The 24,564-nt window shown below is 41.7% G+C and overlaps 1 protein-coding gene across 1 annotated transcript in view; it reads right to left on the bottom strand.

Annotated features, from left to right (window-relative positions):
- Positions 1-24,256, bottom strand: part of lama4 (laminin, alpha 4) — a 56,278-nt gene extending 32,022 nt beyond the window's left edge. Inside the window, exons 1-13 of the mRNA XM_028604499.1 lie at positions 23,448-24,256; positions 15,991-16,092; positions 15,519-15,646; positions 15,344-15,424; positions 13,416-13,630; positions 12,128-12,228; positions 11,469-11,649; positions 10,928-11,011; positions 10,661-10,812; positions 9,519-9,629; positions 9,089-9,200; positions 7,517-7,681; positions 6,283-6,476 (exon numbers count right to left, since the gene is read on the bottom strand). Coding sequence (XP_028460300.1) covers positions 6,283-6,476; positions 7,517-7,681; positions 9,089-9,200; positions 9,519-9,629; positions 10,661-10,812; positions 10,928-11,011; positions 11,469-11,649; positions 12,128-12,228; positions 13,416-13,630; positions 15,344-15,424; positions 15,519-15,646; positions 15,991-16,092; positions 23,448-23,549 — 1,728 coding nt within the window. The 5' untranslated portion in view covers positions 23,550-24,256. The remainder of the gene's footprint in view (positions 1-6,282; positions 6,477-7,516; positions 7,682-9,088; positions 9,201-9,518; positions 9,630-10,660; positions 10,813-10,927; positions 11,012-11,468; positions 11,650-12,127; positions 12,229-13,415; positions 13,631-15,343; positions 15,425-15,518; positions 15,647-15,990; positions 16,093-23,447) is intronic.
- Between the last annotated feature and the right edge of the window lie 308 nt (positions 24,257-24,564).

The raw sequence follows: 24,564 nt of genomic DNA, 5'->3' as shown, positions 1-24,564 counted from the left end.
GAAAAGGTGGTGTTTGAGGATTACAAAAATAAATACAAAAAATACAAAATAAAATACAAAAAATACAAACAATTCAAGCTTCAGAATTATGATACAGTAGATATATATATATATATTAGAGGTGTGACGAGACGCTTACTCCACGAGGGTCCGTGTACGTTTTGATAGTTTGTTTTTTCGTTTGAACCACAAAACAAAATAAGGAGAAACCAGCTGTTTTTCATTTGTCGTTTCAAACCAAAAACAAAGAAACGGTTCTCCGAGCCGTTCTCCGTTTTTGGTTTCTGAATCCAAATACGAAAAACGACTAAACCAAATTCAAATAACGGTCCGATTTTGGTTTTTTGAAATTCCTTTTTTTCTCCGTTAAAAGAAAGACAGGCTGGCCACGTGACCCGGAAGTAATAGTAAATAAGATTCAGATTCACTTGATTAGCCATTTGCAGTGTAACCTGCACTGGAAAAAAAATGTGCAAGTAGCTCAAAGTGCAAAGTCAACACATCAGAGGACACAACATCAAAACAGACAAACAAAGCCACATGAAGCCTCAATATTAAAAATGCTCAATATAAAAATGCCGTACAATGAAATCCATACATAAATTTAAAGTGCCTAGTTTAAGATGCTTTGTTCAAAGCAATCACAGCTTGTGGAAAGAAACTGTGTGGCAGAACGATACCTTCTCCCTGAGGGAAGCATCTCAAAGAAAGCCCCTGCTGGATGACCTGAGGCATCATTAGCCAGTTGTAAAGCTCGATTCAAGAGTCTAGCTTTATATGTGAACTCCAGGAGCGGAAAAGTGCAGCCAATAATTCTGCTGGCTGAGCGAACCACTTTATTCAAAGCCTTCTTCTCTTTTTGAGTGAGATTACCAAACCACACAGTAATACAACTGGTTAGGACACTCTCAATTACACAATAGTAAAAATTCAATAAAATCGTAGTATTTTGAGTAAACTCTCGAAGCCTACGTAAAAAGAAAAGGCGCTGTCTCGCTTTCTTAGCAATATTAGTCGTATTAGATCTCCAATTCAAATCATGAGAAAGAGTCACACCCAAAAATGTACATTTCTCAATAATCTGAACATCAGAATCATGAATAGTAATGGGCAACTGAATCCTATTGTGACAAAAATCAATAACAAGTTCACAAGTTTTTGAAGTGTTCAAAAGCAAGTTGTTTTCATTACTCCGTTGAACAACATTCTCCACCTCCTCGCGATAATGAGATTCATCGTTTGAGCTGATTAGCCCAAAGATAGTTGTATCTTCGGCGTATTTGATTATGACATTATTATCATGAGATGCTGCGAGGTCATGAGTATACAATGTAAACAGCAGGGGGCTCAGAATACACCCCTGCGGTGAACCAGCGCTAACATACAGCTCATCTGAGATACAACCATTGATTTTGACCCTTTGTGGTCGACAAGTCAAAAAATTTAAAATCCATTTACAAATGGCATCATCAAGTCCAAGACAGTTCAATTTATGAATGAGCTTTGTTGGGACCATTGAGTTAAAAGCTGAACTGTAGTCTATAAATAGCATTCTAGCATATGATTTGTGTGCATCTAGATGCTTATAGACAGAGTTTAAAGCAAAAGAAATGGCGTCCTCAACACTTCTGTTTTTCCTGTATGCAAATTGTAGTGGGTCCACAGACACAGGGATTTGATCTCTGATAAAATCCAACACCAACCGCTCAAAGGTTTTCATTAGGACAGATGTGAGGGCCACTGGCCGATAGTCATTCTACACGTCACAGGTGTCTTCTTGGGCACTGGAATTATAATTGATCTTTTAAAGCTAGCTGGAACAGTGCACTTCTTTAGTGATATGTTGAAAAGATCTGTCAGAACAGGAGCAAGTTGCTCGGAGCACAGTTTAAAGACACGAGGAGGAATACAATCCGGTCCAGGGGCCTTCCTAACCTTCGTCCTGGCCAAAACCCTCTGGACATCCTCTTGAATGATGTTAAAACTCTGCTCATTACAAGCAGGAAAAACAAGTTCAACATTTCCGATTTCAAAACGACAATAAAACTCATTTAGTTTGTTTCGTTTGGCAAGGATGGATCAACATTAGTGACAGATCCTCTTTTAGGTTTCCAAGCAGTGATAGAATTTAACCCTTGCCACATACGTTGTGGGTCCCCCTCCATGAAATGACCCTCTATCTTAGCTCCATAAGCTCGTTTAGCAGCTTTTATGGACCGCTCCAAAGAATATCTGGACAGCTTATAAGCAGCGGCGTTACCAGATTTAAAAGCCACGGCCCGCGATAAAGCCTATAAAAATAAAATCCAAGCTTTTAGAACGGTCATAATATGCAGCACTAACGTTATACCAGAGTAACGTTAGAAGAAGAAAAAAATCAATCAATAAATAGGCTTATATAAACCTGGACCGAAAGAAATATGTTAGCAACAGTAGTTTATTACAGTGATTTAATATCGTGCCTATCCCGTACACATCACCAGTCACGTTTAATGAGCGCATGCATTGGTTCAATACAGTTGGTAATAGTTAACCTAAAACTTATTGTGTGTGCAGAATTGTTACTGTTAGCACTGTATTATATAATTAAATTAATATTTAATGTGGTTTCCACCGTACCAAACTGTTCCCCCTTTCTACCAGCAGGGTATGAAGGTAAATATGGTGTAAAAGGTGAGAGCTTGTAGAATAGAATGTGAGAACTTGCAGAACAAAAAATCTGAACTATGCTAAAATTTGCACTTGTAAAAAATATTCACACACGTGATCTGAATTTGAAGTCGTATAAAAATATTCACAAATGTGTAGATTGATATTTGCATGAACACAATGACAGCTGCAAACTTGTAATGCAACATTTACTCGTGTACTTTATTTCTTTTTACTCAGGTTTATTTTCCATCACAACCACAACTCAGTGATTACAAACTCTCGAATCTGTCACTGCAACTTCACATATGTGCTCATCTGCGCCTCAACTTTTGCAACACTTCTTGCGATACATTTGGTGCAAAACTAATTTGTAACTGGACTGTGTCTGTGGAGCTCTGAGCCAACGGAACGGGGAAAGCAGGGTTTCTATCGCCAGATGAGGAACAACTCTGTCCGGCTTAAGAGCTAGCATGGAAGCTTAGTGGAATAGCAAGCTAGCGTTAGCCAACTAACCAACCAGCCTGCTTCTAAATAAATACCTTTTTATTATCTTAACACTTTTTAACAGTCAAACTGAAACACTGGCGGTGAGCTCCAGGTTCCTGGTCGGGACGATTGAAACAGCATGGGGGGACGAATGAAACATACAATTTAAGCCATATAAACTTCCCACAACTTCAATATTTTACTATATATCATGAATGGTACTCCCAAAAGGTGTTATTTTAGATAGATTGTTGCTGGGCTTGATACCTCTTCGTGAATATTAACAACTCATTGCCATCTATGAAACGCGTTTTTTGAAATATCATGCACTATGGATAATTCTGCCATTTTTATAGCTGCGGCGAAAGAGTGACAGACAAGACAAACGCAATATGTAAACATTGTAAGAAAAAAATGCCGTTTACCGCGGCTAACACGAGCACTATGCAAAAACACTTACAGCACCACCACAGCTCTCACTCTTTCGCCGTTTATTATTTCCGCAGGAAAACCAAAATGTTGCCACACAAATGATTTAAAAGTGGCAGGGGGATCTTCAATAGTAATTTCACGCTCCATCACGCTGACATATATATATATATATATATATATATATATATATTATATATATTTGGGGATTTATTGTACTATACGTTGTCTATTTGCGCTTGTAGGTTTCTCCTAAATTAACCGAAGGTTAGCATTAGCTAATGACTTGTTTGCATATTTAAACATTAAAAAAATGTCAGAAAAATTGTAATACAAAAATAATTTTCTCAATGTAAGTAATCAACTGGGGAAGCTTCATGGTGAAATCTATTAGTTAAAATATTTTCCTCTTTATATTAACATAGCAAATAGTTATTTTTTTTTCAGCTGTGTAAATATCTAACGTTAGCAAAAGAACGTATTAATAAATTATACAAATATAACTTTTCATTTATCCACATGACGTTCACTACATGCTCAAACGAGGCCACGCCTCTTTAGGAGACAGGAAGTATGTACCGTTTCATACCATTGGCGATGCTTGAAATGCACTATCTTTAGTATAAAGGATCTTTGGTATGGCACAATGATGCGATCATTTGATTGGCTGGGTGACCCACACACCGTGGCTGCAGCTGGTGTCAACCGGTCTGCGCTGAGGCGAGGAAGAGCCCCCGGATTAGGAGAGGCTCCGTGTTTGGTTAGTGCACCACTCATGGCATTGATTTACAGCAGAGACCCTGATCATGGAGATCCCCACTCCTGATAACACACGCACAACCAAAGAATACACAAACACAGACACACAGCATTGAGCAGCAGTGAACAACTGCTGGACAGCAGACCCATCATGTCAAACGGCATGGCGACCAGGGCTGGATCGCAACTTCCTGGATCCAAATGCCAACCACATATGTTTTTTATGAGTTGTAAATCAACACATCCAGGAAAACCACATTAAAAGACAGCATATGAACTCAAGGACTCGGAAGTCCATAATGGGGTTTCAACCCATTTATCAAAAATCATGTGCACTGACATTACTGCCAACCATTTCCCATAGCATATGTTTTCAATTTTTTTATTTTTTTTATGTGTGTCCTACCTGTCAGACAGCACATGGTTTTTATGACTCACTACAGCATGAACATTCAGAGGCTGGATACTGCTGGTAATCCATCACAGTGAGCATCATGCCATCATGTTTAAAAAAAGCAGATGCAATACAGTTAATATGCTATAATAGCTTTCTCCATTTCCACAGAGGTCAGCACTAAGAAGATGATTTGCATTTTAAAGTTCACCAAAGTTGAACTCCACTGATTCCATTGAATTACATTAATTCCTCTACAAACAGTCATTTTAAATACTGGTGCGGCTGGGCCTTTAGGGTGCTACTTCTGTTGCCAGGGAGATTGCAAGACAGATACTGATACAGTGTGTCTACATTATAGTAGATATATGGCAAATCCTCTTGCCCAAAGGAGAGTATATGCTTTATCGCTGCGTATATTGTCACTTCCTATCTACTGCATCTATCAGACTGAATAATGTTTTGCTGAGCAGTCTAAATGATTTTGGTTTGCTCTCGTGGATCTGGGATAGGACAAATCTCCCCTGTACAGTTATGATTCTGTGGGCTGTATCATGGGAAAATAAAGTCATGTTTCTGTGTGTAGGCTCTGGATATTATCATGGGGAAATGTTTTGTATTGCAGCATTGCTGCTCCCCCTGTGCGGGCCTCCTCCTAATGTAACAGTGCAAAGCTCCCACAGATGGTTTTGTGTTTCGGTTCTCAGCACTTAAATACCCCCAATAATAGACTTCTCTGATGTGCGTGGCAAACAACAACCAGATCTCTCTCTCTCTCTCTCTCTCTCTCTCTCTCTCTCTCTCTCAATTTCTGCATGTGCAGTGGATGCACAATAAGTGCAGTGCATGCCTACAAGGAAAAGGCCAGATACCTCAGTGTGGTTGAGCAAAACTCAACATTGTTTGAGACGATAAAGCCAGCCAAAGACAGAGATGAACTCCATGCCAGTACACTTCCTCACAGCAGTGAGGAAAGGCTGTGAGCTCTTTAACAGTTTACTAGTCTATTTCAATGACAGGATTGTTCGGTGCCGCCGGAATTTCCGCCGGATGTCCCTCATTTTTCATCCAGATGTCCGTCACCTTCTGCTTTTTTGTGTTGGCATTCTAAACCGGTGAATTTGTGAGGACTATGGTTAACTGCTCCTCAGATCTCTGCAGGGTAAATCCAGACAGCTAGCTAGACTATCTGTCCAATCAGAGTTTTCTGTTGCACGACTAAAACAACTTTTGAGCGTACTCATGTTCCACCAAAACAAGTTCCTTCCCGAGGCTATTTAGCAGAGACACTGTGGCTCAGTCCGGAGCTTAGCACCGCCCAAGACGGTTGTGATTGGTTTAAAGAAATGCCAATAAACCAGAGCACGTTTGTCTCCCATCCAGGAATGGTGTGTGGACTAGCTAGCCCCTCCTCCGCAGCGCTGTGGAGGAAGGTCTGGCAATGCGAGACCAACATTTTATTAATGCATCCATACTGACAAACACAGAAAGAGAAGGGAGGGGTAGAGAGGACAAAGCGGAGTGACGCTCAGCAGGAGCCTTGAGGCTTCATGGGAAATCACCTCATTCCTCTGGAATTTGAGGACGCTGGCTCTGTTCCTGTCCTCCGTCTGCTGGATGGTGCTGGCTGCTAGCTGGAGAGAGCCCTGAGCGTCAGACAGCTTGGCGGAGAAACGGGACAGGGTCTCCCTGACAGGCGGGAGGCGGCCGTCTGTGCTCATCAACTTCTTTTCCATCTGACGGATACGCCTCAGCACTGAAAAACACGGGCCGCATGAGCCATTACTTTATCATTTACATATTTGAGTCGCTCATGAACTGGTACTGTAGACACACTGGCCAAAGCAATAGAGAGCATTGCACTTGATAACTTTATACATGAAAACTTTCTAATGAAAAGGCAATTATGTACAGATAACAAGGGGTTCTGACAAGTATTGGATGCTATGACATTAGATACAGATATCTGTGTTTGGATAGTCTTGCATTTTCAATTAGTTTTAATTTTATTTTAGTTTTGACTTTTGGATTTCATTTAATTGTAGTTTTAGTTAGTTTTCAGAGTGGGTTTGCTAGTTTAAGTTTAGTTTCAGTTTTTCAGAAAGGCTAAGTTTTAGTTATTTGTATGTTATGTTGTCAGAAGTTTGTAGCTACATATACATAATACATAATACATTGTTGGAGAATGGCCATGATGTTTAATAGTTAACCTAGCTACCTAAGTGTCAGATGTAAAGCAATTACGGCACAGCGCCAGCTCGTCAACTCCGTTCAATATCTGTGATTCAATATCACAAGAGTTGACGGATATTCATGGTGTCAGTAGTGATATATTATAGCTAAAAAAGTAAAACTAAAAGGATTAACTTATGTAATTTTCTTTAGTTTTTTACCAGGCATTATCATTTCAATTTAGTTTTTCTTCTAGATTTTCTTTATATTGCCCAGCCCTAACAACAAGACCCAAACAAGAGAAAAGCTGAATGCAAAATATGTGGATTCTAGCTCAGAGACTTGAGACATGACTTGGACTCTAGCTCAAAGACTTGAGACATGACTTGGACTCTAGCTCAGAAACTTGAGACATGACTTGGACTTGGACTCTAGCTTAGAGACTTGAGACTTGACTTGGACTCTAGCTCAGAGACTTGAGACTTGACTTGGACTCTAGCTTAGAGTCTTGAGACTTGACTTGGACTCTAGCTCAGAGACTTGAGACTTGACTTGGACTCTAGCTCAGAGACTTGAGACTTGACTTGGACTCTAGCTCTGCGAGCATTTCTGATATCTCCTCACAGTCATGGGCTTCAGTCGACTCGTCCGTGGCGATGGGCTCTCGTGGGGACAGGTCCAGTGTCCTCATCCAGTCCACCATTCCCTGGGCCCGCTCAGTGTTCCGCCTGGCCACCTCGGGATCCACATCCTGGTGAACACTGTACAGCTCCCAGTCATGGATCATCTCTGTGCACATACATTAACACACATAGATGAGTTACATAAGTCAGACTTATGGTTTAAAAAAATGCAGCACTATTAAGATACTGCCCATTTAGTGTGTTTCAAAAGGACTGTATGCAAATGAATCCTAAGCGGAATAGATATGTACATAAGAAGCTGGACTCAAACTAGTTTCATGATAACCGGACAGATTCTTTTAAGAGGATGGAGGAATGAAGGGGTGCCGTTCATTCAAGAGGTTCTTGTGAGATGGCTAGATGTGGCGGCGTTTAAAAATATGTAATATAAACATTTTTCAAGATTGGAGGTCTACACTAGGAAATGGGGAACGGTACTTGAACTTTCTGGAGGGCTCCTAAGAAGCTTTGTGCTGGGGAGAGATGTGCATGATGGGCTTATGGTGTTGTCATTGTACATATGTTTATTTGGTTTATGGTGTGGCTATTTTGTTATTATGCTTTTCTATGGTCTTGAATATTGCAGTTAATGTCATGGGGGGTGGTGTTGATGGAGGGGAGGGTATGTTCATGTTTCCAGTTGTTGTTAATGTATAATAATGTTTTGTTAAAATAAAAAATGAAATGTTGTTCATGTAAAAGACTATGCAGCCTGCAAAATCAACTCCAAGTTAGTAACATTTAATCTCTCCAACTCTAGTACAACTTCATGATTGCAGGAAACGCGTGAGACAGTGAGTATGTTTACATGCACCCCAGTATTCCACTATTATTCCGAATATGACAATATTCCGAAATTCATACAGGCCATGTAAACAGCATATTGCGTTTGAATATTCAGAATAAGGCATTTTTCCGAATATAGCATGATTTGAATTTGAATCACTGAATTGTGATATTCCGGTATTATTTGGGTTTTAGAGGCATTCTTTGGACATGTATACAGCGCATTCAGAATATGCGTCTCAATCTGGGTTTTTACCGCAGTTTACGCCCAGTTTCTGGCCTCTTGTCTGTTTACGGCTTACAGTCAGCTCTGTGCGTTGCTATGGTTTCTGTAAACAAACCAACCAGCCAACAGTTTGCAAGGCTGCAGACCCGATAAGAAGGAGAATTCACAGTTACTTTTAAACATTATCAAAGACTTGGATATCAACAGGATTTTGGATGTGCATACACATCGCTACGCCGACCTTTTCAAGAAGCTGGTTGAAGGAATGAAAGAGGGACGCTGTGTTCGCATGGTCCAACAAGTCTTATTTTGCACGGCTACATATAAACGGGATATTAGGAGAATATTTACTTCATTAGCCGTGTAAACATCGTAGTTGGAATATCTGTCTTTTTCGGAATAAGGGCAAAAAGCAGAATATTATGTGCATGTCAACGTAGTCCCTGATAGGACAGAGGAGGCGTTAGGAGGCAAGCTGCAGTGACCGGAGCCGTTGGGTACCTTCGATGCGTAGGTTGAGATCCGTGAGGTTTGTGCTGAGCTGCTCAGCCAGAGTGACCGTCTCCAGCGTGTCGTTGTCCAGCTTGTTCCCCAGAGTCTTCACCACGCTCTCCTGGAAAATGAAAACCCCAAAAACTAATCACTGACACATCAATCAGTGGGTGAAGACCATGCAGGGGTCTAAATAAGTCAAAATAACTGGAAGATGTCAAGTCCAACTTTGTAGGCTATGCTATGATGTTTAAAGAATGTATAGGATTGTATTGGCATATACTGTATAGTAGCATATGGATATAGTGTAATTTTAAATATAGTAGTTAATCTGATTGTGACTGTGATGCACATGTTAAGAACTGATGCTTAAACGTCTAAAGCATTTGAGACTCTCCTTAAATGGTTAACGCAATTGAAAGACGATGGCTTTACTGACCGATTCTCCCAGCTGTTTGATGTCCAACACCACAGCGTCTGTGTCCTCCTCCAGCTCCCCAGTCTGGTCCTTCATCACAGAGGACTTGTTTCTCCAGCCAAGAAACTGAGTCTGGGAGCAAAGCACATTTATGAATTTAATAGACCAGCTCATGTAAAGAACAGAAAAACAGAAAAAAAAAAAACATAAACCCTCAGACTAAATTTACATTGCTACTTTGGTTTAAAAAACCAAATATCTTTTGCTACGTTTCCCCCTCTCGTTCCCCCTGCTCTGGCGTTTCCCCCTCTCATTACCCCTGCTCTGGAATTTCCCCCTCTCGTTCCCCCTGCTCTGGAGTTTTCCCCTCTCATTCCCCCTGCTCTGGAGTTTTCCCCTCTCATTCCCCCTGCTCTGGAGTTTCCCCCTCTCAGTCCCCCTGCTCTGGTGTTTCCCCTCTCATTCCCCCTGCTCTGGTGTTTCCCCCTCTCATTCCCCCTGCTCTGGTGTTTCCCCCTCTCATTCCCCCTGCTCTGGTGTTTCCTCCTCTCATTCCCCCTGCTCTGGAGTTTCCGAGCCCCTAAACCGGAGACATTTGGAAGCACTTCTGACCCGTTATGGTTTGGAATCTGCGGGGTTGTGTTGCAGTCTCAACGGCCGCAAACGGAGACCTTTGGAAACACCGACACTGACGCCAAGGTTTTGGCGCCTGATTGGGTCACGACGTCTCGGTCTCTGAGACTAAGCCAATAACGTTACCATGACAATGGGCGGAGTATACATGCTGTCTTCTGTTTACCCCGTCATGCGCATGCCCAGTATCCTGAGAATGTTGATGAGGTATGAGGTTTGGGCGTGTTAGTTTAAACCAAGATAAGTTCTTCTACTGGAGCTAAAACCACTTGCATAAAAGCCAAAAACCAAAACAATGAGTTAAAAGAGGCTGATATCATCTCTAGAGAGCTAGAGTCATAATTATCTGTGGGTTTGTCTCTACAAGCGACAGCTTTCACATTACACATCGATCGATTGTTCATATAAAAATATTGATTAGTGCAGCTTTAACTTTTCTTTTAATGCATCTGTCATGCTTCAATGCATTTATTTTTGTCCTTGCATTTACTGTACTACTGAATTATTTATTTTTTTATGTGTGTATGTACCTGCAGTCGTTGAGCAGTGTAGTTGTAGTATTTGAGCCTGTCGTTGGCAGCAGCGCCAGTGGAGATGTTCAACACTCCGACTTTCAGCTGGTCCAGTGTCTTATTGGACAGCCGCAGGTCCCCAATCAGATGCCAAATGCAATTATCACAACCTAAAACCAAAGGAGATACCTGGATCACAGCATTACAGCACAGTTGTGTTTTATCCTTTTCAGAACAGTACTCTGCTGAAGTGGAGTCTCTGCTACAGCTGTTAAGTCCACTTACTGTTGTTGCACAGGTTGACCGTTGCAGCCTCTGGCAGGCACTCTCCTGTATGCATATCACAGTGGCCGCTCTCACAGTCACACTCTGTAAAAAACAGATGCACCTCATCATCGACTGTAAAACAGACAGTTCTGCACTTCAGCCTAAATGGATGATCAGCTGGAAACAGCTCAGTGCATTTGCCAAATATATATAAAGACCCAGATGGTAGTTTGGCTTGAGGCCTGCACATCTGTCTTGTGGCCTCTCTTGTGTGGGACTGATGGTTTTGAAAGCTGTGTGTATAGATTTGGGCTCTATGGTGATGTCATCCAGCGCTCGGCAGAGAGTCTCCGGCCACAGGGTCACAGCTCTCAGCAGATGTTTCTCTGACATCATGAGCACTACTGTGGTAGTGGGTGTGGGAAAATGAACACTCAGCGCAGCCTTTCTTCTGGGAAAGCATTTTCTGCGGTGAATGTTTGGACAAAGGGTCTGGGGGTGTTTTTTTTAAGAGAGTGAGAGAACATCTGACATGTAGTATGACGGACAGATGACTTACTCTGGCAACCGGCAGGGCTGTAGTCCCAGTAGCCCGGCAGGCAGCGCTCGCAGTAACGACCTCCGGCCCCCGGGCGGCATGGACAGCTGTGGGTGAGATGATGGCAGGTGGAGCGAAGGGAAGCTGGCCCGCATTCACACCTCCGACAGCCCTGACAGCTGGAGAAACCAGAGTAGCCCTCCTAGATTACATGAATGAAAGAAAAAAAACACCATTAGATCCCAGTATCTGGCTGTTCGTGGCCATTTTGAAACATAGTGTTCTACACAATTCAAAGGATAATTCTGGTCTATTAGTTGGGGTCTTATTTTGGTAGTTTTGGCCATCATCAATTATGCAGCATCATACTCAGTATGACACCCAGTTCCTGAAATGGTCCAGTACTCACCAGTACTGAGTAGAATACCCCCTTTTCTACTTTCACTCTGTTTGTGTTTTGTCTTCCAAATAATTGTGGCTAACCTGGGTCAGGTTTCTTGCCACGTCATACGTCGCTGCATTGCCAGAAATACTTATTATTATTAACAGGAATAAAAATAAGACCCACGTTGTGATAAATTGGAATTATCCTTTCAACGTTGCTTCAGATTAAATCCCTGAGTCTCCCAGAAGAAACAGCAGTTGGACTTCTGAACGCACAGTTGCATGTTTCCTCTCACCTCACACTGGTCGCAGAGTCGTCCGGTGACCCCCGGCTTGCAGTGACACACTCCTCTCCTGTCGTCGCATGAAGAGGTGCCACATTCATTGCACTCGCACTCTGCGGCAGACACAGGGCACATTTAATGATGAGAACATGAGGGTCAAGTGATGTCACAGCAATGGTGGAAAGGGTTATTTTTGGACCTGCAGGGCCTCCCAAGGCATACAGTAATCCTCAACCCTGAATTGTCACCTTGGTGGTATTAGTACTTTTACTTAAAGGTGCAATATGTAATACTGAAAATAGTTACTGCAGTCCAAATCCAAAATGCTGGAGAGAGTTGTCTCCCCCGCCCCCTCCTCCCCAGACTGAAAGTTCACGGAGGTTGCCAGGCTGAGACCGCAGCATCCACAACAATGTTGCTAAACGCTTGTCTCGCATAGTCAGTCATTACTTCATAGCACAGCCGAGTAGCTAACGGTAGATGCTGGCTATATTGACAGTCATAAAAGTCCGTGCTCACGCGGAGCTCTGTACCCAACTGACAGACACACTTTTTCGGCTTAAAATTACAGTATGAACCGCTAAAAACACAACAACCTCCCTGTCCTCTCCACCCGATGGACAGACACATTTCCTAGGCTTAAAATTACGGTATGAACCACTAAAAACACAACCTTGCCGTCCTCTCCACCTGACTGAACGCACTTTCTCGGCTTACAATTACGGCAACAATCATTAAACACACTGCAAACTCACGCTCCTCTCTTCCCGATTTACAGGCCCCCCTCTTGGCTTAAAATAACTCACAGTTTTCGGCTATGGCCGCTGAACAGGCTAAAGGATATAATTCAATGTGAATACACGAATGTTGAAATTATATAAAATGCCTGTCCCTTGTAGCCATAAAAAATTAGCCTGAAGCTAATGCTTAGCTACCAGTTGAGGTGGAAATTAGCCAACTCTGTGTCCTTTTGGGCTCTAAGCTGTCTCCAACTTTCTTGTTGAACATGGAAGCTACTCTTAGCATCGTGAGTATTTCAAGCATGGATCAAAGGGAGCGTGCCTGTTCCCACAGCCCTATGTTCCCACATTTCTAAGATTTTTTTTACAAAATTAGGCCTAATGTTCCCACAGTTCCCATATTTCAAAGATTTTTTTTACAAAATTAGGCCCTATGTTCCCTCATTTCCTTTTTCATAAATTTGTATCAGATTTTATCTCCCTAACCCTAACCCTTAAAAATGTGTGGGAGGTTAAGGCTCAAACATATCTTGATAGAGGCGTTTATTCGTTGCCCCCACCTCTGCAATTCTTCGCACTGATGGCGTCGCCGTAGAAACCTGGGGCACACCTCTCACAGTTGGCCCCGGAAGTGTTTCCCCAGCAGTGCTGGCAGTGGCCCGTCACATTGTGGCACTCGCTGAAGATCAGGTTAGGGTCGGAGTTGCTGTTACAGTCACATCTCTTACAGGAATTACCAATCGCCATTGGGTTGCCATAGTAACCTGGAGCACACCTGGATGGGAAAGACTGCAGATTAGTGATGTCCCGATTGGATCGGGAAGTATCGGAATCGGAGTCAATGTGGGCATTTATTTAACTGACTGGGGATTCATACTCGATTCTCAATTGTTGAACACTGGGGTAAATTGATGGCGTACGGAAAGACTGACGTAACTAACACAGGCACCAAGCATATAATGGGTATAATATGATATTTCTGAAAGTGGCTGAACTGCAAATGGGATGTCATGTACATGTGGCCAACAGCTGGACAAGTTACAGGTGCTAAGAGAGCTCAGCACACTGAAACGTATAAAAAAAAAAGACAAAAAGAAAAATTGGTTACACTTTACTTGAAGGTATCTACATAAGAGTGACATGACGCTGTCATGAACGTGTCATTAACATTATAAACAAGTCATAAATCTTTATGACATAACACTTCTTTTTGGGTCATTCGGTTTTTGTCATGACAAGTTCTGGTTAAGGTTATGGTTAAGGTTAGGGTTCATGTATTGACTGTGTCATGACAGTGTCATGTCACTCTTATGTAGATACCTCCAAGTAAAGTGTTACCGAAAAATCATATTTTTGTGTTAGGTTTGTTTGTTTCTGGGTTTACTGGTGCTGCATGCAGCATATTTATGTATGAAGCCGGTGTGTTATTAAACTGCTGAATATGTTTTCTTATTTTCTGTTTTTATGTTACACTGAAATTGTATTTTGTATGATTTCACATGACAAATAAATTGAGTGATTGATAAATGCTACATATGTGTTGTCAAAGTGGTACAGTTAACAAATGCTACATTTGGATGAGAGAAATGGGGAAGCTCTACAGAGAGGTAGCACATTTACATCTTCATCAGAATCGGTGGCTCTAAACTAAAACCTGATGAAGTGTGTTATCTCTTTTCAGCCAGTTGTTGTAGGCGTTGTTTTCTTACACTCACACGTGATGTCAATGGTTGCAGGATTTGGGTGGTTGCCAAGAGATTGGCCTGTAATCATAGCCTAGAAAATGTGTGTATAAACGCGAAAAATGTAGTTCCTGTGTGTGTGTCTATGGAAGATACAGTGGTTGCTACATAGATACCACATGTCGCAGGCATTCTATGATTGCTCGCACTGTAACCTACTGCACAGTGGTGGAATGTAACTAAGTACATTTACTCAAGTACTGTACTTAAGTACAAATTTGAGGCACTTGTAATTTACTTGTCTTTTATTTTCTTCTTTCCGCTACATTACAGAGATACATATTGTACTTTTTACTCCATTACATTCATCTGACAGCTTTAGTTACTTTACAAATATAGATTTTTGCACACAAAACACATGTAGTTTATAAAATAAGACGTGTTATTATAAATTAAACTAACCAACAATATACAGATGTAGAAGTCCAGCTGAAATGATTAGACTATTAATCGCTGTTGGGATCGTTTCCAGTTTCTAAAATGGGAGGATTTTGTACCTCATGATACTTACATTCTTTTACTTAAGTAACATTTTCAATGCAAGACTTTTACTTGTAACAGAGTATTTTTACAACGTGCTATTTGTACTTTTACTTGAGTAAAGGAACTGTATTACTTCTTCCACCACTGCTTCTGCATGGATGTTTGTTATATTGCCATGAAGTCAGTAGTTTTTATTGAATGTGCACAGAGAGCATTAATATATAACTTCTGGACTGGTTGTTTAAAGCCTGCTCAGCACTGACCTCTCACAGAACTGACCAGCGTAGCCCTCTTGGCACTTGCAGCGCAGAATGGCACCTCCTCTGTCACAGTTCACTGCGAAGCTGGCCGGACACACGGGGAAAGTATTTCAGAGATTAGCCACTGCTTGCCAACATGCAGTCTTGCGGCTGCAGGAACAGGAACAGAAGGGCTTACTTATTGGAGGGGACGGAGAGGGGGCAGGCGCAGGGTCGACAGGTGTGGCGTCCGTCCAGGCTGGGAGCCAGCATGTAGCCATCCTCGCACATTTCACAGAAATCACCTGTACTGTGGTCCTTGCAGTTCTGAAAGGGAGATATTAAAAATATTAATAAAAAGATCTATTGGTTATTGGTATTATACGGAAGAGGATTAGGGCCACATGTGAATAATGTATTGGAGTTCTGAGATAACAGTTGGAAATGTGAGAATAGGTCAGAATTCTGAGTTTTAAAGTCAGAATTTTGACTTTAAACTTTGAAATCAGAAGTCAGAATTCTAAGTGTAAAATCTGACTTCAAACTCAGAACTCAAATACAGTTTCCACATTGGCCCTAATCCTTTTCCGTGGTATTAAAATAAAGTGAACTGAAGTGGTGTGTTTGCCCTGATGCTTCAGTGAGAGATCATAAATGTGGGGGAAACTTACAAAACAAACGCCAGTGATGTCTTCACAGTAGTCGGCTTGGCCTTTGCAGTTACATGGCAAGCAAATGTTCTGCTCACTCATGAAAAACCCCTTTGCACACACCTGCAGTGGGAACAGAAATATACATTCTTACTTAAGTAGAACAGCAGTGTAAGCCAGCGACTTCAGTTTGAAGTCTTCTAAACCACAAGAGCCCTGTAAACTGCACGCATATTCTGTCTTCCATCGTTCTCGGTGAAGATGCTCATGTTGAGTAAAATGCCCGTGCTCCTTTTGAAATCAGGGAGTTAAAGTCTTTCGCACACCTTTGGTGTTTGTGCAAAGATGGTGGCAGAAGAGGAAAGGAGGGTCCAAATCATCTTACCCCAGCCTAACCCTAACCCATTCATCTGAGGAGCATGAATGTGTTCAGTGAATGTCAAAACAAACTGTCTATTAGATTAGGAAGTTACAACGAGATGAGTGCAAAGGTCAGGGGGTTACCCACATTTTTAGGAGACCACCTTAAAATCCACATGTTGATTTGGCTCGTACCTTTCAATACTATCAATGTGAATAATGTCGGGGTGGCTGGTGGCGTGAGGTAGAATGGTCGCTCCATAACCACAAGGTTGGCAGATCAATCGTATGCTCCTCCAGGCCACATGTCAAAGTGTCCCTGAGCAAGACATTGAACCCCAAGTTTCTCCCTGGACGCTGTATGTTTAGCTGTCTACTGCTCTCAATACTTAGTATGCAGTAAGAGAATATCTCTACATGCTACTCTGTGTACGTGACCATTAAGGAATAAAGTTTGTTTTGTTTTAAAAAGTTTGTGTTCTAGGACAGAATTGGAGGCAGATTAGCAGACTGACCCACAGACTAACCAACATCACCATCATGAGGTCCCACTCGTAGCTGGCAAAAATACTGCAGCGAAAGCTTGACTTGACTTGCTTGATTTGGCTAAAGACCATCCAGTCAATCATTCAGTGACTAATTGAGACAGCAGATTCCAGGAATCACTTAAACTACTCTCATCTGCGGTGTACATTTGGATTCGGGCTGCACGATATGAGGAATATATGCAATGTGTGATCACGATATTACTTGCGATATATTAACAGATATTAAAATGTACTCAGTTCAGCGAATTGAACAAATTGAACATTGAATTGAGTATAAAAAGGCACCACTATAAAAAAGGAATAAGGGGTTTATTGCGCCAGTTTATATCAGAATGAGGATAAAAAAATTATATACAGCCCTAATTTGGTAAATTAAATGGTAAAGTAAATTCAAGTGAGGTGTAGTCCAAACTCACATACAGTGTCTTTGTAGGTTTATCGGCCTATAACATCAACTGTTCCTGAGTCAGCCTGAGCTCTGTCAGAGTTCTCATGGAATTGATTTATTTTCCAGGTTATTATTGTATCTAATTTCTATTTTGTGTAACAGGGGGTGTGGGTGACAGAGGGTAAGCAAGATTTCTGTATGTGTATTTGCAGTGTGTTTTTGTTATGTAATGCTGTTTTGTTTGTATGTATTTTATAACTACAGTACCAGTCAAAAATTTGGACACACTTTCCCGTTCACTTGAATGGGAAAGTGTGTCCTAACTTTTGACTGGTACTGTATATATTTGTGTTTATAGGCTCCCCTCAAGGGGGCTACCCTTTCAATACATTTAATTGAAAAAATTCAAATTCAATTCAAGTGGAAATGGAACCTAATGGGAGAGGCAATTCAAAGATAGATTGATTTTTCACAAGCAGATAGGGATGCAAAATGAAACCAAAAGCATACTGCAGCATTCATGATCAAGTGAATATCCGCGCCAAAGCTAAACAATATTGTATTTCCAATATTAACACAGTTACTCTTCAACCCTTGGTATTGCAAATCTCAGCCTCAACTATGAATGACAAGTATGTTTTTTTCTAAATCCATGGTTACAACCTCCTAACATGGTTATTCTTATTAAAGGTGAAAGGATTAACATTGTCACTCATCAGTATCAGTATCTATCTTGGCGTGATACTGGATTGAATTTGAACTTTAAGAAAGATCATAAAAAAAGTACAACTTGTCAAATTGGAGACATATCAGAAACTGTCCCTCTGTGGACTGAGCTAAGATATTAATGCATACTATGATCCTTTCCTATACTGCATATCCTATTGCATTACATGCTGGGGACAGGCTGGAGAAACAGCCATATGACCTCTTGAGTCATACAAAACAGACTAAAAACATTGGACAAAAAGACGTCACATTCTCATCAGTGTAGGCTACTGCAGAAATACTCAATTTTGTGCCTGGTTTATGAAATCTTAAATGGTTTGGCCTCTCTCACACTATGTGACTTTGTGTTTACTCGCTAAGAAAATTGTGTAAGATCTTCAAGAAGATCCTCTCTACAAGATTGTACCATACAATTTCGCCACACTGCATTCGGGCAATCGGCTTTTTTGCTGTAAAATCAGTGGAACTCCCTGCCTGACCATGTGAGGAAAACCAACTTTAAAAGGTTGTTAAAAGCTATTCAGCTCTATACTCACTGACCATAATCTATAGCTTATGGTCTACATGACATGTGCTATTATATTATGGGTAGTAGGGCTGGGCGGTATGGCTGGGTAAGTCTGTTTTTTTTTTTTTTTTGCAGTGTAACTTTTCTGTTTGATTTCATTTAGGCATTGACCTTATGATTTCTGTACCAAGTGAGCTGTAAGGAAAGTCTTCTGAAAGGCAGCAGCTACCTTCCATTTACAGAATGTGATTTTAAAACCGGCATCCTGTCTGATGTTTGTTCACCACGGTTTCTCAGGATGGTGTGATGTCATAGTTCAGAGACACCCACCCCCGCCCCCAACACACACACACACACACACACACACACACACACACACACACACACACACAGAGCCCTTTGAACATCTTTGAACATTTGAAGCAGCAGCACCATTCATGAGGCCTACTGTACAATAGCAGTCTGTAAGAACTTCATAGCTTGACCGCCTTGTTCCGCTCAGTTAACTGGACATTGATGCATCCAGAACAGCCAGAAGATGGAACATTCCACAGACAAACAGTACTGCATGCCTATTTATGAGTCACATTTTCCTTTGATTTATTCACAGATGGGCTGTGAAACAAAGACGTGCTTCTGTAGCCAGCTAAATGTGAAACAACACGTGAATAGCAGCACTGATTCTTCCTGCTGCTTTTCCTGACCCATAGTGAACACTGATACCAGACCCATACATCATTACCATGTAAACATTCAATTTGTCGACCTTTCACGTAAACAACACATCCTATGATCGTAAATCGTAAAATGCTGCTAATGATGCAAATGGGTTCGGTGCTCAGAGAAATAAGATACAAGTTTTCGCCCCAAATGGTAGTCCAAGCCATTAGGAGTAATGAACCATAAACCGGTTTATGGGGAAAAACTGAGATCCCAAGCTACTTACCATTTGTAAAGCCACTTAAAAGAGTTTTGAATTGCTTCCGACCTATTAGCTGTGTGACAGTCTGTGATGGGTCAAACAGATGCAGTGTGTATACACAGGGGAGCACAGGGTAGAGGGTTAGAGGATTGTGCAGCAGATGGTCTTGAGGTAGGACATGGACTCCTTAGATCCTTCTAAAATGCAACAAAGGAATGCATCTCAAGTATACAACCCAGCAGCTTGTGGAATAACATTTTTCTGCCCATGTTTGGATGACTTGGTGTCATAATCATTTGCATTTATAATTTAGGCTCCAGACCTAAATGGAGTAGTTCAACATTTTGACACTTAACCACTTTTTTCTAAGAGTGAGATGCAAAGATTGATATATATCTCATCTGAGTATGAAGCTTAGGCTAACACATAGCATAGCATTAAGATTTAAAACACAGAACACAGGAATTTCCCCAGTGTGGGATTAATACAGTCTATCTTATCTTAAAAATATGCCTCCAACTAATCAAAAACTCATCAATTAACATGTGGTATCTTGTTAACTGGAACATAAACAGAAATTTAAGAAGGGGAATTTAGGCGTGTTGGAACTACTTTTTTAATATCATCCTACCCTGCTCAGCAGCAAACGGCAGACGGACACTAGCTTGTGAACGTAGTGGAGCATTTAGCAGCTACAGAGAAAGACATTTCCCTCAAGAGCTGGAGACCAAAAACATAGATAAAAGTAGTGAATTTTGAACTTACATCCTTTGGACACACTTTGACACAACTCTAAATGAATGCTAATGTTGCTCTGTGCCTTTGTTGTGTATGGGGCTAATATTGTGCTGACAAGTTAGCCATATAAACTCTAAAGCAAGTTCTTTGCCCAAACTTTTTCTTACACAAAGCTCTCCCACTACATTGACAGTGAACTTGAAAGTAAGATGGCTGTGTCATAATTTAGTTTTGACTGACATGTTTGTTTGATTAGCATTGATTAGCTTAACAAATATGCCAAACTTCTTTTTCTGTCTGAACTAACCTGAGTCTTTCTAGCCAGCACTCATGTTGTTTATTGGTACCCCATTAATCATTCACTCAACATTTGTTTCCACATTTTCCCTTTTTGTAATGTCCACCAGTTGAGACCCATTGGGTGAAACATCATTAATGAACTCCAAAGCTGTTAGTAGCCTTACTTTTAAATGTAGGCAGAGCCAGGCAAGCTGTTTCCTTCTCACTTTTTAAGCTAGGCTAACTAGTCTTTTACACTAGCCCAGCGTTTCCCCAACGTTTTACAGTCCCGTCATGTCATTTTTATTTTCATGTACCGTCTACATCACTTTGCGTACCCCTGGTGTTGTATACCCCTGGCGTACCCCAGTTTGGGAACCAATGCTCTAGCCCAACTTAACACACAGACATAAGGTTGATATCAATCTTCTCATCTTACTCTCAGAAAAAGAGCAAATAAGTGTATTTCTGCAATCTTAAACTACTTATTTAAGACCCATTTCTCTTGAGGGTAGTCCTGTAATACAACATCTGAAAGTTTGAATGGAATTTAAAACTTTGTGGTTACTTTAATAAATAGCTATCATGAGAATTAAAACAATTGACATTTGCAGCCTTCTGCCAACTACTGTATGAGCACACTCAGTAATGTTAACTATTTCTGTGGCCCTCCCACCGTGACCACTACAGTGGAGAACAAAGATGACATTCATGTTATATAGCCTCTCTCTGTTTTCATGTGAAGCTACCTCTTAGTATTTATCAGTGTACTTCCTGTGTGTTGACTGAGAGCTTATAGGTTACACGATAAGGCTCTATCTCTGCGATACAGAGCTGAACAAGCAGGTATCAAGCACAAAACAGGATTTGGCTCTACAGATGAGTGCTGTCCAAAGTCAACAAACTCTCTGGTCATGTAGCTTCAAACTGTGGCCATGCCCTCTTTCTGCAGTGTGTGAGGGGGTGGGAAGCCTCTATGATACAAATGGATCTCAAGAATTATGTTGTATAAAGATAACTTTTAAATGCCATGTGTTCTGTGTGTTTCTATGTACATCTGCCTGCCGACAGAGTTTTCCCAGACTCGGAGAATTAAGCAGATTAAATGTTAAAGCTTGAAGGTTGTGTCTCATTTCCGCTTTGCTTCCCAACTGGATCTGCCTGCTGTATTTATATTGACCTTGAAGAGGGGTTCAGACACTGGATTTGGTCATGCTAACTCCTCAGGACGGGACAGATCTCGGGTCATGAGAATCTCATCCTAACTCAATAACTGTGCACAGACAGTCTGGCTGAAGGGGGCGAGGCCTCCTCTCTGGGGACCCTCAACTCAGAAAACTCATAAACACATACAGTAGAAAATAAATAGTTTGAGGATTGAATACCTCTACATTCATTTCCCCAGGATGTTTCTTCATACTGATCAGTTTTGAGCAAAGTCACTACAGAGCCAAGAATCATGGCTCTCCGGTACAGTTCTATGGGGCCAATGGACACAAATCAACCCCAAAAGCATCCAAAGGAGCCACATAATTACAGTCACAGTGTAAGGGAAAATGTCTGTAAAAGGATAAAGTTGTGGTTCATCTATGGCCTGACATCTTGTTCTACTCGTTTGCATTTGCAGGCAGCTAGCACATGTACATTATACAAGGGTGTGCAGCAAAGAATGCTGTCAACCAAGCAATCTGATTGTAGAACAAGAAATCAGGACATGCAAACATGCATTGGCTTATTAGAACTTTGTTGCACATCACACAATCTGGCAAGCCAGATGTTGCTCTCTGTAAAGCATTTAGAACAGTTTGCTTAGATTGAGTTCATGATAACAACCCTATTGCTAGACAAGAACTTCAATATTGGTCAACTCTGCAAAAATCAAGATTAAGATAAAGAAAATGTTGTTTTACTTCCAATGCCAGGGCTTTCTACCAAGGCTATGCATGCAACAATGGTAAGGTCAAGGTTAGTCAAAGCATGTGGTTATGGCAAATAAATGATGGTTACAGTATTATTAGACAACTAATACACAAAGTCAGGGCTAGGGAAAGATCACAGGTATTATTCATAAAAACCAAAAATCATGTGCAGTTCTGTGACAGTTTCCTGCATGAAAGATGCCAAACACGCACATCCACCACTGCAACCTCCACCCCCTTGTATTCCGCATTACGTGAACTGTGCAGATGCACTGGCAACTTATCCAGTACATGCATCGTTTCCTGTGAATCTTTTGTCGGTTGATACACAATTTGAAACGTGGGCTGAAGACTGAATTACCAGTAACATCTAACTGCTGTATGGGGAGGAATGCATGCGTACATGCATTGCATTACGAAAATGGATTTTAAATAATCAAAATCTTACATATTATACAACTTTAGAGTAATACAGAAAATATAAATATAATATAAATATCAGAAGATACTGTATATACTGTATATATATTTCTCATTCTTTCTCTCTATATATAAAAAGTACAATTTGATCGCCCAGTTGAAAGCTTGGCCTCTGAGCTGATCCTTTGGAGCATATTAAGCCAAGGAAACATTGGCCAGTGGTCATGTATTGCTTCACATGCCCTTACTGTCTATTGTGTTCTCTCTTTCTCTCTCTCTGGGGTGTTGCTCAACATTTGGCAGCTGGTTTCCATTAGGTAACTGCCAGGGAGGGGCAGGGGGTGCATGACAGTGGTGCTGACAGTAATTCAGAGACCATCCGAGCTTTAGCTCTGGGGCACGTCTGACGACACAAACACACACACATGAGTAAACACAAAGCAGGACCATTGTGAAGTCCACACAGACACACAGAAGTCCTCAGAGAGCTCTGCCATAACAAATCACTACCCAAACACTTCCAAACCTGCCTTATCTTTCACAGTTTTGACCTTAACATTTGTGTACATGATCATCTACCTCATTCCATACATACATGTGCAGTGGGTAGAAAAGGTCAGAAACTAAACATAGCATGCACAAAAAAAAAGATTAAACCATATCTTACTTTCAGCACCGACTGTTGCTGTTCCCCCAGCCTGGTGGCAGAAGCTGGATAGGCAATCCCTGATAGGATGCAGAGAAGGCAGGACAGGGATTTAGCAGCCATATTTGTGTGTTTGCCCAGTAGAGCACTGATCCCCCCTTTCTGTCTGTTTCTCCTGGCTGTAGGAGCGTCTCTGGGCAGTTCCTCTTGCTCGGCTGCACCGTTGGCTTCACTTCTCCGCTGCTCCGACCTCCAGATGCAGCACTGCGTCTTGTCCTGGCCCGGCCAGAGTCCTGTAAAACAAACTTGTGTGGACTTCCTCCCTTTCTCTCGCTCCCTCCCTCCCTGCCCTGATTCCTCTCCCCTAGCGGACTTGCCTCTCCCCTGAGCCTGTGCCTAAATCACATACAGATGGGAAGGCTGAAAACTGAGAGACAGAAGGAGGGGGGGGAGAGAAAAAGAGAGAGAGAGAGAACGACAGACAGAGAGGCGAATGAGTCATAGAGGGCTTCTGTCTATTGAGCAGAAGGCAGGCAGACAGTCCACCCATCCAAACTGCATATCCCCCCCTCTGACTGGCAGAGTCAGATTGAGTGTTAGCTCCCCGTCTCCATTTGCAGATCCGTGGCACCCTTTCACCTTGGGCTCAACAGGCAGGCAGCACCCCTCCCTCTGCACTCCCCCTCCCCTCAGTGGGCAGAGGGTCTAAAGCTTCAACACTCACTCTGCACTCGGGCAGGCAGGAAAGAAACAGCTGCTCCGATATCCCGGCCCGTTCTCCAGCTCACAGCCCCAGACGTGAGTTGGTTTTCCAAGGTCAGACCATCAAAACGCTGCTAAATTTATGAATGTTGTGTGAGACTCCAAACAGGAAGAGCCTGAGTGTAACACTCCCAGCACAAAGGATGTATTGTCAGAGGCTAAAAACAGTAGTTCCGTAAGATCTGAATAGCTGGATACTGTAAAGGCCACATGCATGCACGTGATCAAAGCTAACAGGTCCAAAGACTGTTGTGACTTCACCACAAAGACCATGTTGTAGGCAGTTCCAAATACGTCCAAGTTATGTTGTGCTAGCCCTTAGGACCATGTGGGAGTTATATGTCTCAAGTGACCAATAAACAGGTTGTCACATTCC

Source organism: Perca flavescens, chromosome 18 (genome assembly GCF_004354835.1).
Source record: "Perca flavescens isolate YP-PL-M2 chromosome 18, PFLA_1.0, whole genome shotgun sequence".
Lineage (NCBI taxonomy): Eukaryota > Metazoa > Chordata > Actinopteri > Perciformes > Percidae > Perca > Perca flavescens.
Note: the sequence above shows the minus strand (reverse complement) of the source record. Positions and strands in the feature narration are given on the sequence as shown.